General features: G+C 45.4%; 1 protein-coding gene across 10 annotated transcripts in view; it reads right to left on the bottom strand.

The window, feature by feature from the left end:
* Positions 1–22,421, bottom strand: part of HDAC4 (histone deacetylase 4) — a 210,006-nt gene that overhangs the window by 73,145 nt on the left and 114,440 nt on the right. For 7 of the 10 annotated variants that reach the window (XM_061378967.1, XM_061378976.1, XM_061378966.1 and 4 more), the window contains 3 exons: positions 15,887–16,037; positions 11,483–11,603; positions 6,206–6,327 (listed from right to left, as the gene is read on the bottom strand). In XM_061378967.1, the coding sequence (XP_061234951.1) occupies positions 6,206–6,327; positions 11,483–11,603; positions 15,887–16,037 (394 nt within the window). The remainder of the gene's footprint in view (positions 1–6,205; positions 6,328–11,482; positions 11,604–15,886; positions 16,038–22,421) is intronic. The other 3 variants (XM_061378971.1, XM_061378975.1, XM_061378973.1) reach the window with 2 other exon arrangements.

The raw sequence follows: 22,421 nt of genomic DNA, 5'->3' as shown, positions 1-22,421 counted from the left end.
TACCTACGTTCGTAGATACATTAGTTCAGGTGATGCCATCCAACAAGCTAAGACACCTGGGGCTGTTCAGCCCAGAGAACAGAAGCTGCATGGAGACCTCAGAGCAGCTTCCAGTGTCTGAAGGGGGCTACAAGGATGCAGAGAGGGACTCTTCATCAGGGACTGTAGTGATAGGGCAAGGGGTGATGGGGAATAGAGGAAGTTCAGGTTGGATATAAAGAAGCTTGTCTGGGCACCCTCACAGGGAAGAGCTTCTGCCTAAGAGCTCATCTCAGTCTCCCCTGTTCTGGCAGGTTAAAGTCATTCCCCTTGTCCTGTCCCTACAGGCCCTTGTCCAAAGCCCCTCTCCAGGTTTCCTGCAGCCCCTTTAGGCTGCTCTAAGGTCTCCCCTTAAGGAGCCTTCTCTTGTCCAGGCTGAACCAGCCCAGCTCTCTCAGCGCTTGTCTGAAGAGCTCTTCTGCAGCATCACTGCCATAAAGCAATTTTTGCCTTTAGGAAGTTATTTTTGGACTAGAGACACTTATGTCATAGAATTCTAGAATCAACTAAGTCAGAAAAACCTTTCCTTGCAGCAGCAAAGGCTGTTTAAACAATAGGGATTTCTCAGGCAGGTCTATGGCTCCTCTCAGCAGAGCGCACACTGAGGCAGTGCGCGGGTCCCCAGGAAAGCCACACCTCCATCTCCATCGGCTGGAAGGGCAATGCTGGTGGGAAAGCAAAGCTGCTCTGGAACTTGAGTGACACTCCATGCCATAGAGAGCTCAATGATCTTCTCTAAATCATACTCCCACACTACACCAGGATTTCTGCCTACTCTATTTTCCTCTAAACAATCTCCGCGATAAAACAAACCACTTAAAGCATTCCAATGATCAGAACCAACTGAGGGAGGTATTATGCCTTTTCTTGACAAAGGCAGCATTTTAATCACTGACAAACCCTTTCTTTTGCTCTCTGCTTCCTTTGAAATGCAAGGAATTCAGCACAATTTCACCTGCTTAGCTGCAAATAATACTCAAACCAATCTGTGCTGGTACCAGTGAGCAAACACTGTGCACAAGCACTGGTTTGTGGTGCCCAGCAAGTAGATGCACATAGGGAAGGACCATGCTGCCTGTTTCATGGAAGCTCTGTATGGGCAGCAAGTGATCAGGACCCTGACAGCCCAGGTACATGTCACCATCTAGGTGCAAGCTGGGGCTTAGAAGTCATTGTTCACAATCTGCTTGTGCTTGATGGAGCCCAAAGAATATAATCGCCTTTTCTGTTTCTTTTAGAAGGTTGGTGGGCTGGAAGCTGTACTGGTTGCTGGCATCATCAGCACAGGCAATATATTTGGGACCTACTTCCTTCTGAAGTAGGTCCCAAAGGTAGAGGAAGGGGTTTCCTTTTTGTTGCATTCCTTTATTCCTTGAGGGAAGTCACTGCAGCAAAGAAGTGCGTAACCATGGTCTGACAATGCTGAGCTAAATACTCCTCCTTGGACCTTTCCAGCCAGTTCTTAACTGTGTGGGCTGGGAAGGCTGAGGACAGCTTTTTTCCCTTTACCACAAGCCCTAAGACACAGAACTTGACCTATAACCAGTTCTGTTCCATCACAACTTGTGCAGAAGGCAAGACACACTGCTGGGATGGGAGGTTTTCAGGTAGGATACTGGTTCTTCCCCGCTCCCCAGAGAACAGGAGCTGAAAGAGGGGTCTGTGACACTTCCTCCCCATCCTTTCTGCCCAAGTCCATACCACACACACACTCATTTACTATCTAGGCAGGAAATCCAGAGACACAGACTTGCCAAAGATGTCTTTGTAAGCTCCCAGTCTGGCATTCAACTCCGTCTAGCTTTGGAAATAGTGGAAACTCACACCCTGAGATGTTATCCCACAGCTCTGCAGTGAAAACATATTTGGGACCACAGGAATCTTTTTGCCTCCTTCAAATCTTCATGGCCATCAACTTCCTTCTGATGTTCAGCTCCCCAGTGCAGCCAGCTGTGATACTGGAGTAAAGGGAAAGCCAGGGTCCAGAGCATCAGCAATGCTTCACAAAACAGTGACAATGGCTGCAGCAGCACCAAAACCCAAGCCAAAGACACCAAAACCCAGCTCTTAAGAGATTCAGGAGGTCTCTTGGTGCACAATGAACCACAGCAGTTTGGCAAACACCAGAGGCTTAAGAAGCACAAGTCAAACACGAAACAATAGCGTGGTTTTGATAATATCAGCTTGGCCCAAAATCCCACCTCTGCTGACAGACCTGCCAGGAGAAAGGTTGGAAGACCAAAGTACTTCAAAAGAAATGAGCCGGGTTTCTCCCTTTGGGGTCAGGTTTAAGTATTGATATGGGCAACCACTTCCAGCTCCTGCATGCAGTGAATTGAATGTGTGCTGGCTCTAGCAGGGGTTGAGCTTGGCAAAACTTACCCTGATTTTCATGACAACTGATTGGAATGCTGTGGCTTTCCTTTGAAATCCCGATGAGCTGTCAAGGCCCAACAAACACAAGGAATCCTTACCCTACCTTTACGCAGGAGGAAGTGGGAAAGCTAGTGTCCAACATGAGACAGCCCAGCCCTGCACAGGATGTATAGAAACGCAAAAGCAAACAAACCCCCTATGTAAGCAAGAGGAAAACCATGTTAAAAAGTTGCATTGTTCTCTTTTTACCCATCTCAATGCTGGTAGCTGTGTCAGCTTTGTAATTAACAGCATCTTCCAACACATCCACCGCTCGGGTTTCAGAAAGCAGGGAACCCCATCAACTAACAGCCTTGTTCCTGGGAGAAAATGAGAACAACCATAGAATGGCTTGGGTTGAAAAGGACCTTAGGATCGTTCAGTTCCAATCCTTGCCACGGGCAGGGACACCTGACATTAGACCACGTCGCCCAAGGCTCTGTCCAACCTTGAATATTCTTCAGGACAGCAAAATGGGAAAGCTGTGCTAAAAACAAACCTCAGGAGCTCCAAGACAGCTGCTGACAAACAGCTCCTGGGGTCTGTCAGTACATGAAGTCCTGCATCCACCTCTGGGGCAGGAGCACCAGAGGGACGTAGAGCTGTTAGAGCGAGGCCAGAGGAGGCCACGGAGATGCTGCGAGGGCTGGAGCAGCTCTGCTCTGGAGCCAGGCTGAGAGAGCTGGGCTGGGTCAGCCTGGAGAAGGCTCCGTAAGGGGAGACCTCAAAGCAGCTCCAGTGCCTAAAGGGGCTGCAGGAAACCTGGAGAGGGGCTTTGGACAAGGGCCTGTAGGGATAGGACAAGGGGAAAACTACCTTCCTGCAGACCCCTACATTACCCTATCCCTAACGATGCTGTTGGTTGGATTCCAGGCCCAGTAACCAGAAGCGCATTGTGATGAACTTCGTTATTTGAAGTGCAAATATTGAATCAAATTGGCCTACAGGAGATGGCAGTTTTACATTACAGACACAAAGGCAGGGTTTTACCTAGTGCCAATAACGTGAAAAGCTCCCCCATAATCAAGAACTTTAGTTAGGATGGGCTCCAGCCTTCCCTGTCTTTTGTTTACACCAGACTGTTCAGGAGCTTTTCTTCTCCAAGCAACTTAACATTCTTGGCAAGGGGAATTCTGCAGGGGAACACTGTGCCAGAGACTGACGTGCTGCTGCGTTGAAAGGGAAAGAAAGGGAAAACAAATCAAAACAACAATAGCTCTCTCCTGAACCTTGCGAGCGAACTCGATTGTGTTACAGAGCAGTCCCCAAAAGGTTAATGCTGGGGTCCAAAAAGAATAAGCATCAGCACGCTGGAAAAACAAAATCAGCTCAATGTCTTCCTGCTTTATAACAACAGGGATTTTGGTTGGTTCCATTTTTAATAATGTGATTAAGTACATTTATCATCCTTAATTCCCCCTGTCTGACAGGGCTTTTATTCAGCCAGAGTCTTATTGAGAACTCAGTTTGGGTCACAGCAAAGGGCTGAGCTCTGCAGAAATCCCCTTCCATAACACTGGGAGCAGGAAGGGTGGCTGATCCTCAAACCCAAGCAACAAGAAAAGCCTGCAAGAACTCTCAGCCTGGCTCTGGACAAAGGCCTGTAGGGACAGGACAAGGGCAATGGCTTTAACCTGACAGAGGGGAGCAACCTGCTCTAGTGGAAGGTTGGCAGGGTGTTGGAACTGGATGAGCTTTAAGGTCCCTTCAGCCCAAACCACTCTGGGATTCTATGAAGTAAGGTTCCCTGAAGCGATGAGCATGGGGGTCCTGGAGCATGTCAAAGCCCATTTACACTTGGGAATGCTACCGTACTAGAAACGGATCACCTGCATTTATAAGGTACAGAAAAGAGCTAAAAGTCTTTTGGAGACAGGCTGTCCACAGGCCCTAAGCAATAGGAAAGGTGCCAAGGGATGTTTCCTCTGCATGGAAATGCTGTGATTTCCCAGAGCAGCCTGAAAGTCTTCAACAGAAGAGGAGTAAATAGCAGCAGCAGCTGATAGAGCCTGGGCTTGCATTTCTCCTCCCAGGCAGATGTGTGCACTGAGCACATCTTTGTGCTTCACCAGCTTTAGAGCTGAAGGAAGTCTTCTCTGAGAATATTCCTCCACCAGTCCTCTCCTTCCCTACCAAAGACAAAAGTCCCAAAGCCCGGACAGCACCACTTCATCTGTCCTGGGCACTGATGGTACAGCAGCATCTACCACACACCTAATGGGGTGTTTGATTACCTCGAAGCAGAGATTAGAGGATGTTTCACCCTTCAAGCAAAGCCAGTTCTCTTAGCTCTACTTCTGGAGTTCTCCAGAAAAAGCACAATCAAAACTATCTCCACCAAAGGTACAGGGTATGCTCAGGAAAAAACCCATATCCTGGAGAGGGCTTGCCAAGTTATGATTGACTTCTTGTGCAGCTGAAATGTCTGGCACTTGTCACCCAACCCACCAAGTGGGAAGGCATAGCAGATGGGAACCCATCCCCAGATCCATGCGGCAGGCCAGGTGCTATGGTCCATAGTGAGAAGTTCCCAAAAAGGTCTTCTAAAGCACAGGACTGGAAGGCAGTGAAAGAAGAAAACCCCCAAGTTCCCAAAGGTAACGAGAACTGAGTTAAACCATTCACTGCACCCAAGACCTCCTCTACTTCTAACTATTAGAAGTGCCATGAGAACACCTACATTCCTCTCCCAGAAAGCAAAGGAGATGCTGCAGCTCTTGGGAGCTGATGTAGGGCAGCTGATTTGAGCAAAGCCTGCTCAAATCCTCCCCAAGGAGACTGGGTTAACACACTGTCAGCATTCCTTAGCACAAGAATGACACAATTTTGACTCCTGGTACTCATCCATCCACATCTGAAGATCCACAAAGCATCCCTGAGAAACAGCTCGGCAGCACCTGCAGAAGCTGTGAAGTTCAACCATACCCCTGCTCTCCTCTTGCTTCCACTCCATCTTTTCAGAACCTGTGGCTGCCCCATCCCTGGCAGTGTTCAAGGCCAGGTTGGACACAGGGGCTTGGAGCAACCTGCTCTAGTGGAAGGTGTCCCTGCCCATGGCAGGGGTTTGGAGCTGGATGAGCTTTAAGGTCCCTTCCAACCCAAACCAGGCTGGGATTCTATGATTCCCCAAAGAAAGCAGCCGAGGATCACAAGCTGGCCAGGTTAGAAGCTGAGGCTTGTTGGCTTAGGCATGCAAGATGGAGCTGAGGATGAGAGCCAACCAAAACAACCTGGTTTACATAATATATAGCTGAGAAATAACTGACCTGCTAAGCCACCATGCAGGGAAAATCCTAACTGAGAAATAACTGTCTAGGTGTGAACCAAACCCCTTTGCAGGAAGTCCCGCCGTTCTGACTGGCAGAACCAGATTTATTTATTTTAAGTATAAACTTGTGCATAAAATGCAAATCCCCAAAGAAATTAACTTTTCTTGGTCCTTTTCTCACTCAGCAGAACGCACTTGGACTTCAGACACCCAGATCTCTGTATTAGCTTTGACTCTGGGAAAACATCTCACAAACTTTGACACGCTGTCTCCTAACCGCACATCCAAAGCAGCTCCAGGCTCCCTCTCACACTGAGTACAGTGACAGATGAAGGGGGAGCACAGCAGAGTGGGTGCTTGTTGAATAAACCACCCCATGAAATACAGATTTACAGTAATGTAACTCCTTTAAAACAACAAAACAAAGAGGACCAAGTGTGACAGCAAAGACAGAGCAACACAGAAAATCAGTGCAAGAGCTACCTGTTTTTCTGAGTGGGAAGTCATCTTTGGAATCATACATCCCCAGTACAGGGTGATTGTAGGTGCCGGATACGCCACTTTGGGGTGGGGAGCTCTGGTCCAAAGAGCTGTGCTGGGTCTTCCTGCACAGAAGGAAAGAAAAAGAGAAGGAAGAAGCTTTACATCAGTGATACACAAAGGGAATGACTGTAGCTTCACCTTGGTTATCTCAGTTAGTGGGGAACAGTGCAAAGGAAAACATCCTGGTAGTATCTTTCTCCCTCTAAACACTCATATATGACTAATATAGAGGAGATAACTAAACACAGGCTTAATTTTCAGTAGAATGACCCTGTTGAGAATGGCTCAACTCATGAAGCTATTTAACCATGAGTATAATGTCAAGCATCTACTTGGACTAGCTTTTGCTAAGTCATAATCTTGAAGCTCAGCATCAGTGCTCTTACTCCCTTCAACAATCTCCCTTCACTGAATATAATGCAGATGCAGTAGACAAAGCCCAAGAACGAAACAAAACCAAAGGACGAGGTGCCACAACTGGCTAATGGAGCCACGCCGCATAGGTGGTCTTCTGCCTTTGGCTTCCCTGCCTGCTGACCCCAGTACTCAGCAGAGATACAGCCAAAGTACTCAACACCCTTCCAGATTAACTTCTTGAATCTGGTAATTTATAGCTTTGTTTGAGCAGGCTGCTGGAAGTAAATTGCACTCTGTTTGCTAAAGATATTAAATAATGAATGAGTTTTCTAAGCCTCCCACCAGTTTGTTGGCTGCATCTTTCCTACCTAATGACTTGTGCCCAGCCTTGCCATTTCCCAGGAGCTTGACCAACCCCAATCAGCACAGGCTTTGGGAAGTCTCCAAGCTGTGCATGCTAGGAGATTGGCTCCATCCATGGAATGACTGATTTAGCCATATAGGTAACAGCCACAGAGCTGTCAAACAAGCACTTTAAGTTTAAAGAAACACAATTTAAACCCTGTATTACTTCTCCCAAATACTAAAGAATATGAGACAAAGTGAGCACTTTGTCAAAAGAAGTGAGTATTTGAGATATTACATTGCCTAATAACCAGGCATTTTGGGGACCTTGGTTAAAAACATTCTCCTACAAAAGGTTCTTTATGGAAACCAAAACGAGCCATTCCCAGCTGAAAATGACACCAATCCATCCCATTCCTTTGGCAGTACCTGTTTTGAAAGCTCAAATCCAAAGTAGGCTGTTGGGTGAGATACATTGCAGCAATTCAACTACAAGTGATACCTCTCAAAAGGAAGGGGCTAATGAGGCACCAGGAAAACACATCCCATTTTCTACACGGTTTTGTTGCAAGTTTAGCTGAACATCTACATTAACATTTTCTATAGCCACAGCTCTTCCCAAGCAGTGTGATTCACTGTGGTTTCCTAATCCTCCCTCCCTTCCTATCCTAACCATAGAGGCAGAACGATGCTGCGGGCTCTTACACAGTTGTGTATTTCATGAGCGTTTGCGCACATCACGTACCCCCTGCACATTCACACCAATAAATGCCCCTGCACACACGCAGTTTAATCATCACCTGCAATCAAAACACAACCAAACTGACAGATATTTGAAGCCCTTCTAAAAACAGAGGGTGCTTTCTCTGCCCAGGTCTGCTCATAGCAGGGGAAGGCAGCACAGAGAGATGGTTCACAAACAGAAAGCCTTGGATGCTGCAAGCCAAGAGCCCTCAAACCCATCGTGTCACACAATGACATTTTTTTGCCTATACAAGCAAGAGGCTTTTCTTTCTCTCTTTTTAAGTCATGACTTAAGCTGCACAATCATGCACACTGAAACTATTTTCATCTCTTTGTTAAGGAATGTGCAGTAACCCAGAGGGCCTGTTTAGATGTGCTTGGGGGTTGCTGAATGACAGATATTTAAACTCTGCAAACAGGAATACATTATACGGCTCAAGGACTGGGATCGAACACTCCTACCCTGCTTGGAGCTAAACGCAACGCTCTGCATGCCCATTCCAGCCTTTCAGAGGTCTTGAAAGAGATGAAGTTGTACATTACATCGAGCTTGGGGGCATTCCTGAAAGCTCATAGCTTCACAGAATGTATCCCCTGTTCTTTGAGCTCTGAGGTCCTCCATAAAACCTTCAATCTCCATGTGCACAGCAAAGAATGCGTGAGACTTCAACCAAAGACATGGAACGCAAACTGGATATATATTCAAACATATGTATCTGTGTTAGAAGGTTCTGTGTACCAAGACTGTAGACACCTACGGACACTGGTATAATTTAATGTGTGATTATATCTCTCTACCTCCTTCCCATGCAAACACTCAGCTTTCATGACTGCTACCACACTGAGTAGTTACTACTCAAGTGCATTTCTAACAGCTTCTCAGGGAAGTAATAGCCTTGTTTGCTAAGCCCAAGGCGCTCTGTCTGCGTTCCTGTTAAGCCACTCTTACTTACATTAAGTAAGGTTTTCAAACACATGAATGAATACTCAGTACCCGAGATACACTTGAACATTTAATGAAGGGTTAAATGGTGAGTTCTCCAATCCAAATCTGTCCAGGCCTCTTTAGGATTAACTCCCTACTTTGCTCAACTGATGTTTAGAATATGATTTAATATGAGAAACAGCAATGAGACATTCCTCTGGCCAAAAAGAACAGCCACAGTAGACACATGGGTCAAAGCTGAAATACAAGTTCTGCCTGTATGCCTCACGGCTCTGCAATTAGTCCAGTGATGCTCCCCTCCTTTGCAGATCTTAGTGTCAAGTGGGGTCAGCCCTGTGCTGGGGCTCTGGAGATCACAGCCTCCATGATAGTTGTGCCCTGTGTATCTTCTAGAACTGGAACAAGGACATTAGGCATTCAAGGCCAGGTTGGACAGGGCTTGGAACAGCCTGCTCTAGTGGAAGGTGTCTCTGCCCCTTGGAACTGGATGAACTTTAAGGTCCCTTCCAACACAAATGAGTCTGGGATTCTGTGATTTTGAAAAGCAAAGCCCCCTGTGGGCAGGGCTGTCCAGTGGGTTCAGAATCCACAGGAGGGACAGCTTGACATTACAAGTCAAAAGGATTTCTTCTGCTGTTGCCTATCACCAACATAAACTGAAAATGAGACCCACAAAGCTGTTTTAAACAATTACATATAGGCTGCAGATGTAGCTATTAAAGACAGTTTACAAAGTGGCTTGAATACCACAGAGCTGAAGACAGAGCAAGACCTCCGCGATGGCCCACAAGAAACAGTATAAGAATTACCAAGTCTCTTTTTCTCATTTAGCAGATCCTTTGGACTACAACTACATCCTGCTTAAAAACGTCTAAAACTGGCCCCCTGTCATCTCAAGGGCTGATCCACACATGCAATTGTGCCCTTTAACATCAGCGATTAATTAGGAAGTATTCACTAGCTATAAACACTCCATGTACGAGCAACCAGCAGTGTTGAATGAAGTTCAAACAGATACAAGATCAAAGAATCCCAGACTGGTTTGGGTTGGAAGGGACCTTAAAGCTCATCCATTCCCAACCCCCTGCCACGGGCAGGGACACCTTCCACTAGAGCAGGTTGCTCCAAGCCCCTGTGTCCAACCTGGCCTCCAACACTGCCAGGGATGGGGCAGCCACAGCTTCTCTGGGCACCCTGTGCCAGCGCCTCAGCACCCTCACAGGGAAGAGCTTCTGCCTAAGAGCTCATCTCAGTCTCCCCTGTTCTGGCAGGTTAAAGCCATTCCCCTTGGCCTGTCCCTACAGGCCCTTCCCAAAGCCCCTCTCCAGGTTTCCTGCAGCCCCTTTAGGCACTGGAGCTGCTCTAAGGTCTCCCCTTCAGGAGCCTTCTCTTCTCCAGGCTGACCCAGCCCAGCTCTCTCAACCTGGCTTCAGAGCAGAGCTGCTCCAGCCCTCGCAGCATCTCCATGGCCTCCTCTGGCCTTGCTCCAACAGCTCTACGTCCTTCTTGAGTTGGAGGCAGATACTGAAGGCAAAAGCATTTGGACATCTCTGAGGACAACCAAAGCCTTGCCCAAAGGCTACGTCACATGTCAATGGAACACACTTCACATCACGGCCATTGACGCAGAGCCACTGTGGTGTTCAATACCCTCAGGAGAGTTGTTGTTTCCAAGTAATGCTTTCAATTCTTGTTTTTAAAGGAATTCACAAACCTTAATAAGACCAAAAGAAGTGCTTAAAAACAGGCGTGTCATTTAAAAGACTATTTCAGCATCTGTTACCACTTAATTGGTTTGCCTGCTCACAGTAGGAGCATCTAGTCTATCTTCTGCAAGCCTCATCTGCGTATGCTAAATCCAAACACCACCCAACTGAATCACATTACAAGTATGTGAGTACATAAATATCTCTCTAACTGAATTGCTAACCTTTGAGATGCCATATAAATAAATACTAATATGTAATTCATTTCAAAGGTTTTCTCTTCTTTTTAAAGAATCCTTTTAAAATAGAATGGGAATGAAAAATCTTTGACTTCTGCCTTAATAGCTGAAGGGTGCATTGACAAATCCTCCTCCAGCACTAGATAGGACACTCCAGTCACACAGCCCTGCTGCCATCTGCCCTCCTCAAAGGCTGAACACAACAAGCTCATGAATGCCTGCACCGTACTACCAAGACAGACCCTTAGAAACGCTTTGGAGGCCCTTGGGGCTTTCTTCCCGCTTCATATCTTTTGTTAAATCTAAGAATATTGATCCTTTACCCACCACAAAGCAGGTGGAGGGAAGACAAGGGGATTATTTAAATTCCTATGGATGGCCCCTTGTGCATGAGTTTATACGTCTCTATCTGTTAACATCCTGCAGCATCACAGGAAAGGGATGTTTTGATTAACACGTGCCACAATAAACCTAACAAATAGGATGATGTTTGGAAAGCTCTCAGTATTGGATCGGGCCTTGGAGCAACCTACTCTAATGGAAGGTGTCCCTGACTGTGGCAAGGGGCTGGAACTAGATGAGCTTTAAGGTCCCTTCCAACCCAAACCAGTCTGGGATTCTCTGACTCTATGCTTGCTCAACTACCCTGAGTTGCAATACACTAAACATAAAAGGTAATTTACCCATTTTATTGAAGTTCAAACGATTCACACAGAAACCCTCTGAAAAATGCATTTTGGTCACATACAGCACAGTCAAACCCCGGCTCTCTCTGCTCTGCTTTAGCCAGTAAACACATCAGGTCCATTCCCCACATCTCCAGCAATGTGAAAAAAGGTGGCACAGGCTGAATCATAAAGATAAGCCCAGTACCACTTACCCGTACCAGAAGCGAGGGTCACTGGATATACAGTGGTTGAGATTCCGGTGTGCCAATGCCTTCTTCTTATTTAAGACAAACTCTTGCAATTTCATCTTGACTTCTGTGCTTGCCACTGCACCTGAAATGTCAAAACGCGTAAGAAAAAGACCATTTAATCAATTGACATACTTGAAAGAACTGAAATTCCTATAAAGATCTGCAATTCAATCTTTGATTTCCAGTCTAAAAGCAGAACTTATTATTTTAAAGAGGGAAAGAACAAAGTATCTCCAGTAAGAAGATCTCGCTTTTTATTCCCCTCTTTGCCTTTAGGTTTGCATATAATCACAACTCCTGTTTGAAAACAGGGATTGAATCAGAGATTTATCATTTCACTATAAAATTGTTCTGAGGGGGATTTTATGTGTGCAGGGAAGCACACTCAAAAGAAAGCTGTCATACGAGGTACTTCCAACTTGCTTTCCATCAAAGGCAGTTAAGAGAAAGGGTCTTGTGTACACTCAACTTTTAAATGTCACATCTGCAAGCAGAAGGGGAATGAGACCAATGTCTCATATGGGGATTTAGTCTTGAAAACCCTGGTAAATAGGGCCCTCTTTGTTCCCAAGTATCTGTGGACAATAAGACCTACATAATATTCCAATTCATTTACAAGTGTGCAATCTCTTCTTTCAAATAGGAAATCTCACAGTTAAAAGAAGTAAGGAATTTTGCAGCTCAGAGTTAAAATGTCAACTGTGTAATTTCTAACCATGATTTCCTCCACAATAGAGACCGGTTTGTTTTCCTACCATGATGGATTAAAACTATCGTTTGCTTGACAGAACAGATTCGCAGCCAGAGGGCTCCTGATGGAGTAATGCATAGAAAGTTTGGCAAGTAGAACATGTGGAAAAGGATGGTTCATCTATACCTTGGCGTAAAGCAAGAATTCCAGAGGAAAGTAGCCTGGCTTCAAGGAAAAGTAAAGGCCAGGAAAGCTGTCTGCTCTCCTGGGAGTAAAAGCTTCAACTACAACAGGGCAATCTTTTGCCTCCTGGATCCTACTCAGCAACGTGGTGCCATTTGACAGAGTGGGGAAACACTTCTTGTATGGCTCCAAGAGAAGAAAACTGCACTGTTTTTCTACAGCTCTGCCTTGAATCTTGGTCAACTGTGTTTAAATGGTTGAAAAGTCACCTTTTTGGAGCCCTGCCTTTCTCACTGCATCTACATATGTAGGTATGGTGTATAGCTGCTGAGGAGCTGGAGGCAAGTTTGTATTAGTGTAGCAAGACACACGGCTAGAGCAGAAGAGGTGACAAAGTCATGCTTAAAGGCCTTATCTCTCCAAAAGGTGTCATCATTCATCTATGGGAATCTTTAATCTAAAATGGCTGCATTCCATCAGTTTGGAATCTGACATGATTTAGAACATCTGAAATGAAACAGTTTTCTATGCTGAGATATAGAAAAGCTTCCTGGCTTGTCTTCCTCTGGAATTAGAAGTTGAAAGGCCCCATAGCAAAATAAAAATGTGTAGGCTTTGCCTTCCCTCAGGAATGCTGGAGCCATGGACCAAGTTGTCATGAAAGACCTTCTGACCGTTACTCAGCTCTTGAACCTTGAGTTGAAAGATCAAAAGAAAGAAAACCCAAGCCCAATGATCTAATTCACTTTAAATAAATATAAATCCCTTTAAAATACTATAAATAGCTCACTAACAAAATAACCACACTGGGTTATTTTGAACCCAGTCACATAAACATTGTGCAATGTCCAATAAAGATGTTAAAGAGGACTCTAAAGGTGGAAAGGGACAAGCTGTCACATATACAATAGTATACACCATGAAGGAGTATAAGCAAACAGGACAAGAGAAAGCCCACGTGTATGGATTAAGTCCATAGGGAGGAAGCAAGACACTCAACCCCAATGGAAGCAAAGACACTCAACCCCCAATGGAAGTAAAAGGCACGGCAGAGTCAAAGCAGGAGGAAAGAGAAAGAACTGGAGATCAAGAGCCCACACAGCAACCCTGGCAAGGGAAGCAGCTTTGCATGTGGGAAAAACCAAGCTGTGAAGCTGGTGAAACTCACGTGGTGAAACACGTGGGAAAAAAACCAAGCTGTGAAACTCACCTTTTGGAGAGTGAGAGTGTAAGAGGAACAGGGAGCAAAGAGCATATCAACTGATAAGACTGCAAACAAGAGAGAGCCACAAGGAGCAAAGTACTGCAGGCAGAATAGCTCTAAGGAGCCAGAAAGATGTGTTTGGATATATCCAAATATAGCACATCCAAACCTAGGATAAGGCAGGGTTAGTGGGAAGAGACTAAGGGAGGGCAGTGGCAGGACTAGGCTCTTGTAGAAGGAGAAGGTCGCACAATGCAAGAGGAGAGGAGCAGAACTCTTAAGTGAAGATGTGGGCTTATCATTGCTTACAAGGAAGTCAAACACACGACACAGCCCAAGACTGTCTGAGCAACAAGGGATTGAACTGTCCATGCCCAGAAGTGTCTGGAAACACTGATGCACAGACAGGTTGTAGGTTCAATCTGAGCAGTGGGAAGGCAGAATGACCAAGTATCGCTCCTTATCCTGCAGGAAAACTACCTTTATTTTCATATACATTTTCCTTCCTCTAAGGGAAATCATGCTTTTCATCCAAAGCTTTCTGATAGTAGGTATCAGTTAAAGCTCACAAGATGAGAATGCAACAAGCTGATACTGGCTTAAACTAAACAGGCTTGTGATTTGCTTCTAAGAGATACAAGCCAATTCTATTTGGGCTTACAGTGATGGAGGAAGGAGGAAAATAAACTATTCACAACTATTAATGCTCCATCCCTGGTGGTGTGCAAGGCCAGGCTGGATGGAGTCTTGGGTGACATGGTTTAGTGCAAAGTGTTCCTGCCCACAACAAGGGTGTTGAAACTGGATGATCTTAAGGTCCTTTCCAACCCTAACTATTCTATGATTAAATACTCTTTATATTTCAGATCAGGACAATTTTAGCTGTGTTGCACTTAGCAAAATCTTCTGATGTGAGAAAAAGCAGTATTCTGAAGAGCTGAGGTGCTATAATGATTATACACCATAGAACTTCTTCAATAAAGAGTAACTTAAAAATAAAACTGTAGCCATGGGAACAGGATCTTCAACTTACCATCCCCAAAATCTGGTTTCTCCTTTACACCTATGGTGTTTCAGCCAAAAGGTGCTTTGATGCCTTTGAAGCTCACAGAGATTCAGGCATTTTGCTATATATTCAAATTACTTTAAGGAGAAGAGCCAGATACCAGTACTACAGAAGTGCCCAGCAAAACACTGACACAGCATCAACAGCTGATAATAAAACAGCACGGTGAAGTGGAAATGCTTATAGCTTCCATTCACCTCAAACCCACTGCATTTACTTTGGACAATAACATAAAGCAGCCAGAGGAAAATGGAAAGCAATGGACCTGGTAGTCAACCAGGCACCAGAGCAGAAAACCTGCATTAGCATCCCTTTTACTCACTCCTGAATGTTGAACAGCTTCTGCCTAAGAGCTCATCTCAATGTTCCCTCTGGCAGGTTAAAGACATTCCCCTGCAGGTTAAAGCCATTCCCCTTGTCCTGTCCCTACACAAAACCCCTCTCCAGGTTTCTTGCAGCCCCTTCTGATGCTTATTCCTACTAGAAAAATTCTTTTTGGACCTTTATCTCATTCCTGGTTCCCAGACAGCATCTCATCTCCTCCAGCCCCCTCTGCTTCTTCCATCACAGGCTGCTTTATTCCATTTGAGCTGAAGACCTAACAAGTTGATCGTACAACTTGGTGAGGTATTTTTCTTCCCATTCACTTCCAAAAGAAAACTGAACAAGCAACCAAAGTGCTTTTGATAAGAGGAAATTGTGAGGCCATAATCACTCTACTGAATCTCGTCAAGTGCATAATGACACGTGGGAAAGCCAACCACAATCTGTAACCTCATGAAAGAAGTACTTTTTGAATGAAAACACTTTCAAAAGCAAAGAACTGAGAACTCGGCTCCATCTTAAAAGAGGGGAATTAAAGTGAAAGAAGAAGAAGCAGCAATGCAGTGTGCATCTGGTGTATTTTATGGGCTTAATATTCTGCCTCCATTAGGAATGCTGCCAAAAATACTTCAAAAAATGTTAAATCAAGTAAAGAGATGAGAGGCTTCCTTTTGAAAAATGCTCAAATTGCATTTCCTAAGACAAAAATGAAGATAAAGCAGAGAAATACGTCTCTCTCCACACTCAATACTTCAGTTTACGTAAGCTCCCTGCGCAGCCGAGCTCTGTAAGAGAGGCCATCAGGAAGGTTTCTCCAGCTTTATAAAGCTGCATGATGGCTGCCATTCATCTGCTCTACCTGTCAGCACTGACAGAGGTGAGCTTTTTGCTACTTACTCTCTTTTCCTTTCTCTTTGTTTTTTAGCTGCTGAAGTTTCTGCTCTCGGTGCTGCTTCTCCAGTTCCTGTTCCTGCCGGTGCTGCTCCAACTTCCTCTGGTGCTCCAGCAGCTCCTGCTGATGCTTCATGGCCAGCATCTCCTGCTGCTGCTGTGGAGAAGGGATGAGAGGAAAAAGAGTAAGTTAACACTGCAGAGTTCCCAGGGCTAACCCAGAAGCTGCTGTCAGGTGACAACAACATTGCTTAATTCGTTGAAAGAGCAAAAATGGTGTTTTCCTTGTCTAGAGGCTCCAGCACCATGACTCACTCTATGTAACCCCATTTCCATTTCAGGGATATGCTAAGTGACAGGGACTTTATGCCCCAGGCTTCAGGGTACGGTCTGTTTACAAGCAAAGCATCATGTTCAGGAAGCACCTCATTTGAGAAAGTGACACAAAGCTTCTACCCAAAAGAGGGGAGACTGAGATGAGCTCTTAGGCAGAAGCTCTTCCCTGTGAGGGTGCTGAGGCGCTGGCACAGGGTGCCCAGAGAAGCTGTGGCTGCCCCATCCCTGGCAGTGTTCAAGGCCAGGCTGGACACAGGGGCTTGGAGCGACCTGCTCGAGTGGAAGGTGTCCCTGCCCGTGGCAGGGGTTGGACCTGGATGAGCTTTAAGGTCCCTTCCAACCCAAACAATTCTGTGCTGAAGGAGCGTGCTTGAGCTCACCAAGTCAGGCACTCCCAGTAAAATACACCATTATCAACGTGGGCTTTGCAGAAGAGTTCCCTTGTGCTTTTTTGAATAAGCCTCTAATTATATGACTTTGGACTCTGTTTTCTCCAACAGCCATTCTCCCTCTCTGTGTACAGACATGAGTTCCCACAGACTGGAATACCTCTATCTTCTTAACTCCATCAAACACTGGTTACTTTCAGGGTAAGGGAACCCTCTGAGAACAGGTCTCACCCCATCCTTCTCCAAACCCTGACAGCGGGAGCAGACGCACTCCACGCGCACTGATTTCTCCTATTGCACATGTGTGCTACCCCGACGCTGCAGCCGCAGATGCATTCTAGACCACAGACATCAGATGAAACCATTCTATATAAAGATGCAAAGAAAGAAATGTAAAGAGGTACTTTCCAATCTGCCTGGCTATCTGCTGGCAACTCTGGATGGAGTCCCTGCTGCTGCCTCTTCCAAGCAGGCAGACTGTTGTAAAACACCCAACCCCAGTTATAGCGGAATTCGCAATGATTGCACCTATGCTTCCCTTCCTCATCCTATGGAATTTTATGTAAACAGCAAAAAAACAACCCACCAAAACCCAGACTCTCAAAACCTAAAGAAGAAAAACAACCAAAAAAAAAAACCCCCAAACCCTTGACAAAAGTAGTTATTTTTGTTTCATAATTAAGCAGCAGCTTCCACTAACACATCTCCATTTGGAGCAAGAGTATCTTTTCAGGCTTCCAACAAGTCCACCACATGGTGGGCTTTTATAACCTAGCCATAGAAAGTATGCAAATGAACAATATTTAATGCACAATATGTTAAAACAGGTTTTGTTATTTTTATGAAATCAGGAGCCTTTTCTCTCCATCTGCAGTCTCCTAGGCTCTGCGTGCTTCACTTCCTGCAATGGTTTACATACATTAGGGTGCCTTAGAAGGAACTGTGCATTCATTGACATCTGTAGTGAAATGTAAATGAAAGACCAATTTGTATCTGGATGGCTTATAGAGGTTTCATTAGAGAGGTATTGTTCCTGCTGATTTGGACCCCACTTGCCACAAAGCCTATTCTTAATATAGTTTTCCCATCTTTTCAAAGTTGGAAAAATAAATAGTAATGAAGCAACCTCTCCAATCATCTCCATGAAAAAGGGAAAGAAATCACTTTGTTGGTGTCTGCTGGAGCCTCAGAAAATGACTCCAGAAAACCCATCCAGGTGCTCTGTCTGAACTGGGATGTCTTCTTACAGCATGAACGTGTCTCCAAGCCCAGGGCTGAAAACAAGCCACACAGACCTTGGGTCAGCATCCCAAATCCTTATCATGGCTCAGCCACATCATTGCCCTGCTCATCCCTGCTGCTACCGGTACCCATCTTGTTCTAATAAAGCCAGAGGGAATATAACTATCACATTAAAACTGCAAAAAGGCCTTTCTTAGCTTTAAAACCATAAGCTTTAAGACTAGACTGTGCCCCAGTTTTGTATTTTGGGGGTTTCCAGTTTAATTTTCTCATGTAAAAACAGGGTTTTCTGCTGACGCTTTGTGCAGAAAAACCCATGAGCCGCAAGAGAACCCGCCTACAACAACTGACAGGAGGAGCAGGAAACCTGAGGACATACAAAAAGTTGTCATGGGGACAAAAGGAACTGAAGCATCACAAGAAGGTGAGATTCTGCTTCATCTAAAGCAATCACAGTTCTTTTTAACAGTCAGTAACCATCCATCCCCATGTGTGGCTAATAGCAGCATAGTTCTAACCTCCTTCCTGCACCATGAACTAAGCTGCTTCTGCTAAGGTAATACCTATACACTGTGGGCTTGGTCTGGCATTGAAACTTCCCATTCCCAATGGTAATGCCATTAGAATAGCTGTGAAAGACAAAGTGTTATGCCAAGGGAAATCCCTTTGCATTCAGCCTAATTCAGCTATCAGTTGGAGGAGCACAGTGTGTGGCAGCCAGGCACACCACATTAGGGAGTGCAGCTCGGAACATCTGAATTAGGTGCTCTTGCCAAAGTAAATGTTTGTCAATATTTGTAACTATGGGGATTCCTGCATATGTTTAATGTCACTGCTTCCACTATTTATGAAAACTGCACAAATGCTCAACTGTACCTGGAGTTAGTGTTGCTGGTGCTCCTTTAGCATACATTAATATTAATCAATGTAATGGGGAGAACGCAGAGCATTCCCAACGCTCAGCTAACCGTGAGGACTTGTTGCTGTAGTGGGTTTTGCCATCTCATTCATCAGCTGTGTCTTCAGTATGTCAACCTACAATGGGGACTGATACCTTACCAGTAACACCACTGTCAACTTCCACTGCACAAAGCAACCTCTTTGTAAGCAAAGAGGAGCTAAACCAGAGGGACTAAGGATGTGTTTCATGAGGACATGTCACATTAAGGCTTCCAGAACGACTCCTCAAACTGCTAAATGAGCAGCAAGAATGTGAGTCCTTCCTGCATCCAGGAACCTTGAAGACACTACCTTATTCTTCCCCCAGAAGCCAGGCACTGCTCTGTGCTGCTTCTTTCCCATCCAACCATCACTTTAAAGGTGCATCTGCCATTTACTTTCACAAAATGGACTAAAATCTGCAAAGCAGGAGAGGTTTTGAAACTCAGACTATGGCTCCTAGGGTTTTATATATATATATTTGAATAGCTTACTGTAATTAGTGAAAAGCAGTATAAACCCATCTGTACCCAGACAGCTCACCCTTACTCATGCAGGTAATCACAAGCCTGGCTGACCAACGGTTTGCATACTGATTGCCGATATAAGATTGCAGGCTGAGGAGTTCTTTATCCAACTACTTCCCCTGCCACCTCGAAAGGAGAGGCTGGCCTCTGATGGAGGCAATAGCTTAGAGGAAGTTGTAAGGATGTGCAAGTAAAATACTACCTTCAAACCCAACAACTTAGTGCTAGACAAGACCAAAACCAACCCCAAAAAAGCAGATCTCTGAACTTGTCCTCTTTGAGTCAAGAGTCGAGGCATGACCCAGAAAGCACTTTGAGAAACTAAGCTGGGTTCAGCTCCTTTCACTGAAGCTTAATTCTTCATGACATTCTTCCTATCTTAGTCCTCTCCCTCAGCGGCCAGCAAGATTAGGGTTTTGGTGGAAATAGTGGGGTGTAGGGCAAATCATCTGCCATGTGCTTTGCCAAAACTCCATGGTTTTGGGGGTTAAATCTGGTATTCAAAAAGACCAAGAAAGAAGCGACCAAGCCATGTACACATCAAAACACCCCCCAAACAATCACTAGGTATGGGTGGAAGCAAAGCAGGGATGTCAGCTTTGAGGGAGAACTGCTGTATTGGGTGATCTCAGAGCGCTCTCAACACTGGCCATTCCTTTGGCCAGACTGCTTCATGGTCTCCACATCCTGTTTACTCAAGTCTCAAGCTGTGGCTTCAGTTTCAGGATTCACTCTCTTGGCTCCATCCCGACGTGTTTCAGATAATTCCTGGAGCACCAGAGGCTGCTCAGAATGACTGAGATGTATTGGGGGGGGGGAACAACATTGTGGTTTCCAGCAGGAGCCAAGATACAGGAATCCTAAAGCCCAGCTGAGCAGAACAAATGCCTATCATCCTTCTCTTGGACACATCAGCAGCTGAACATAGATTTGCTGTGTCCCCTTCCTGCTATCAGACAGCATCCCTTTGCTACACAGGGAAACAACCCTGCCCAGCAGACAGCTTCCCGGGCAGGAGACTGATCCCGGTTAGACATACCCTACTGGGAATGTCTGGTGTTCAAGTTTATGAGGCTTAAATGTCTCCAGGAACGGGAACAAGGGTTGTGTTCCCTCCCAGCCAGCTCTAGGTGACAAGATCCTACGCTATTACTTTGGCAGCTTACATATGGATATATAATTTCAGATCACTGTTTCTTTCCCATGCCATTACTGCTCGCTTCCCCTAAAAGGCTGGAAGCTCACATAGCAGCTTCATCCCTCTAAGTCCTGGATATCTGTGCTGGGAATGCATTTGCACATGCCTTTTGCTCCCTGACTGCCAATCCAGGCTAGTTTTCACCCTATCTCCAGAAGGTGAGCCTCTTCAGAAAGCACTGAGCTCAATTTGTAGTATCCAGCATGTTCAGCTCCACCTCCCATTTTACCCTGAGCAAAACTCCCTTGCATTTGCCTCTGCTTTGCTTTACATGGTTATTGCTGAAGGGGGGAACAAATCCTTGCACCACGAGCATCCAAATCATGCATGACAAGACGGAATCTTTATAAATCAAAGATCTATATACTGTAAAGGAAGGAGCCCCAGATGTTTAATTCTAAGTGAGATTTTATGATGCCATAAGCAATCAGACCTCAGTCCTTGGAGAAGCAGTTACATCCTCTGTGAACTGTTATGGGGTGCAGGGAGTAGATGAATTGAAATGGGAAAGTTATGTTAAAATCAGGATCAGGAGTGGAGATGCAGGACAAAGAGATCAGGAGCAGTCAGAGGAGCCACCACCAGGTTTTGGTCATTGCAAAGAAGGAGATGTTGGCACCAGGTGCCCAGAGAAGCTGTGGCTGCCCCATCCCTGCCAGTGTTCAAGGCCAGGTTGGACACAGGGGCTTGGAGCAACCTGCGCTAGTGGAAGGTGTCCCTGCCCATGGTAGGGGATTGGAGCTGGATGAGCTTTAAGGTCCCTTCAACACAAACCACTCTGGGATTCTGTGATGCACACCACCACCAGTTAAACAGGAAACTTAAACACAGAGATTTATCCACCACCACTGTTCATACTGGGTGTACTTGAGTGAAGCTATTAGCAACATCATTTATGTTTCAAATGCAGCATCATTCTCCCACATACCAGCTCAATGTTGTTAAGAGACCACATGCACCAACAGGAATTACAAGATTAGGAAGGTTAAATTTATCAGCAACAGTGTATATTAACAGGTCAATATTCTTGCAGGATCCACTCAGCTTTCTTTACTCCTGCCCCGATTCTCTGTGTGCTCTCTCTGACTACTTCCCATCTAATTTTATCTACTTCCAAAATAAGATGGAAGTTGAAAAATCAGATGTGTGAACTGCAAAATATTCTTGCTCCTGCCATTTACTCTGCAATTCCAAACTGAACAGAGACCATAAGGATCTAGGCTTTAAAAGGAAGTCATTTAAAGTAATGACTGCACCCCACACACGTACTGGGAGACAAACTCACACTATAAACAATGGAAGAACAGGAACCTGATCACTTGAAAAAGCTGTTTGGACTGCTGTTGCCATCAGCCATTCAGCCTTTGGAACACCCAGACTCTGCCCAATTTAAGTCCAGCTTCAGGAGATTCATTCACAAGAACATGCAGTGGGTGAATATCTGTTCTTTGACTTCAACAAAGGAACATGGAGTGGCCGAGCAAAGGGGCCACAGGCTTTCAATCTCCCATTGCTGATGGATTGGCAAACCTCCATATCCTGCTGGAAAACTGTGAACCCCAAAGCAAAGAGACTGAGTAATGGTACATGGAGGACAAGGCTGGCTGTACCACCACACTCCATGCACACAGGTCCAGGGATTCACAGCACAATCCACACTCACTGTCTGCAATGAGATTCGTGACTTGACTTTTGAGTGAGGTTTTTCCATCTCAAAGCTGGAGATTGATGGAGTCCCCATTCAGCTCCTTCCAGCCAACAAGCTGTGGCCTATTTCAGAAGCCCAAAGGAAGCATGCTTCTTTTACCAGGTTTAGAGTAGGACCAGTGCAGACAACGCTCCTGACTGCGCAATCCAGCTTCAGCCCAGAAACTATCAACATTAAGTAGGAAGATGCCCCCGAATGAACC

This window comes from Neopsephotus bourkii, unplaced genomic scaffold (assembly GCF_033783945.1).
Source record: "Neopsephotus bourkii isolate Nb327-2 ecotype Australia unplaced genomic scaffold, CSIRO-AGI_Nbou_v1 NB_1768, whole genome shotgun sequence".
NCBI classification, from domain to species: Eukaryota; Metazoa; Chordata; class Aves; order Psittaciformes; family Psittacidae; genus Neopsephotus; species Neopsephotus bourkii.
This window is presented reverse-complemented; position numbering and strand designations above follow the sequence as displayed.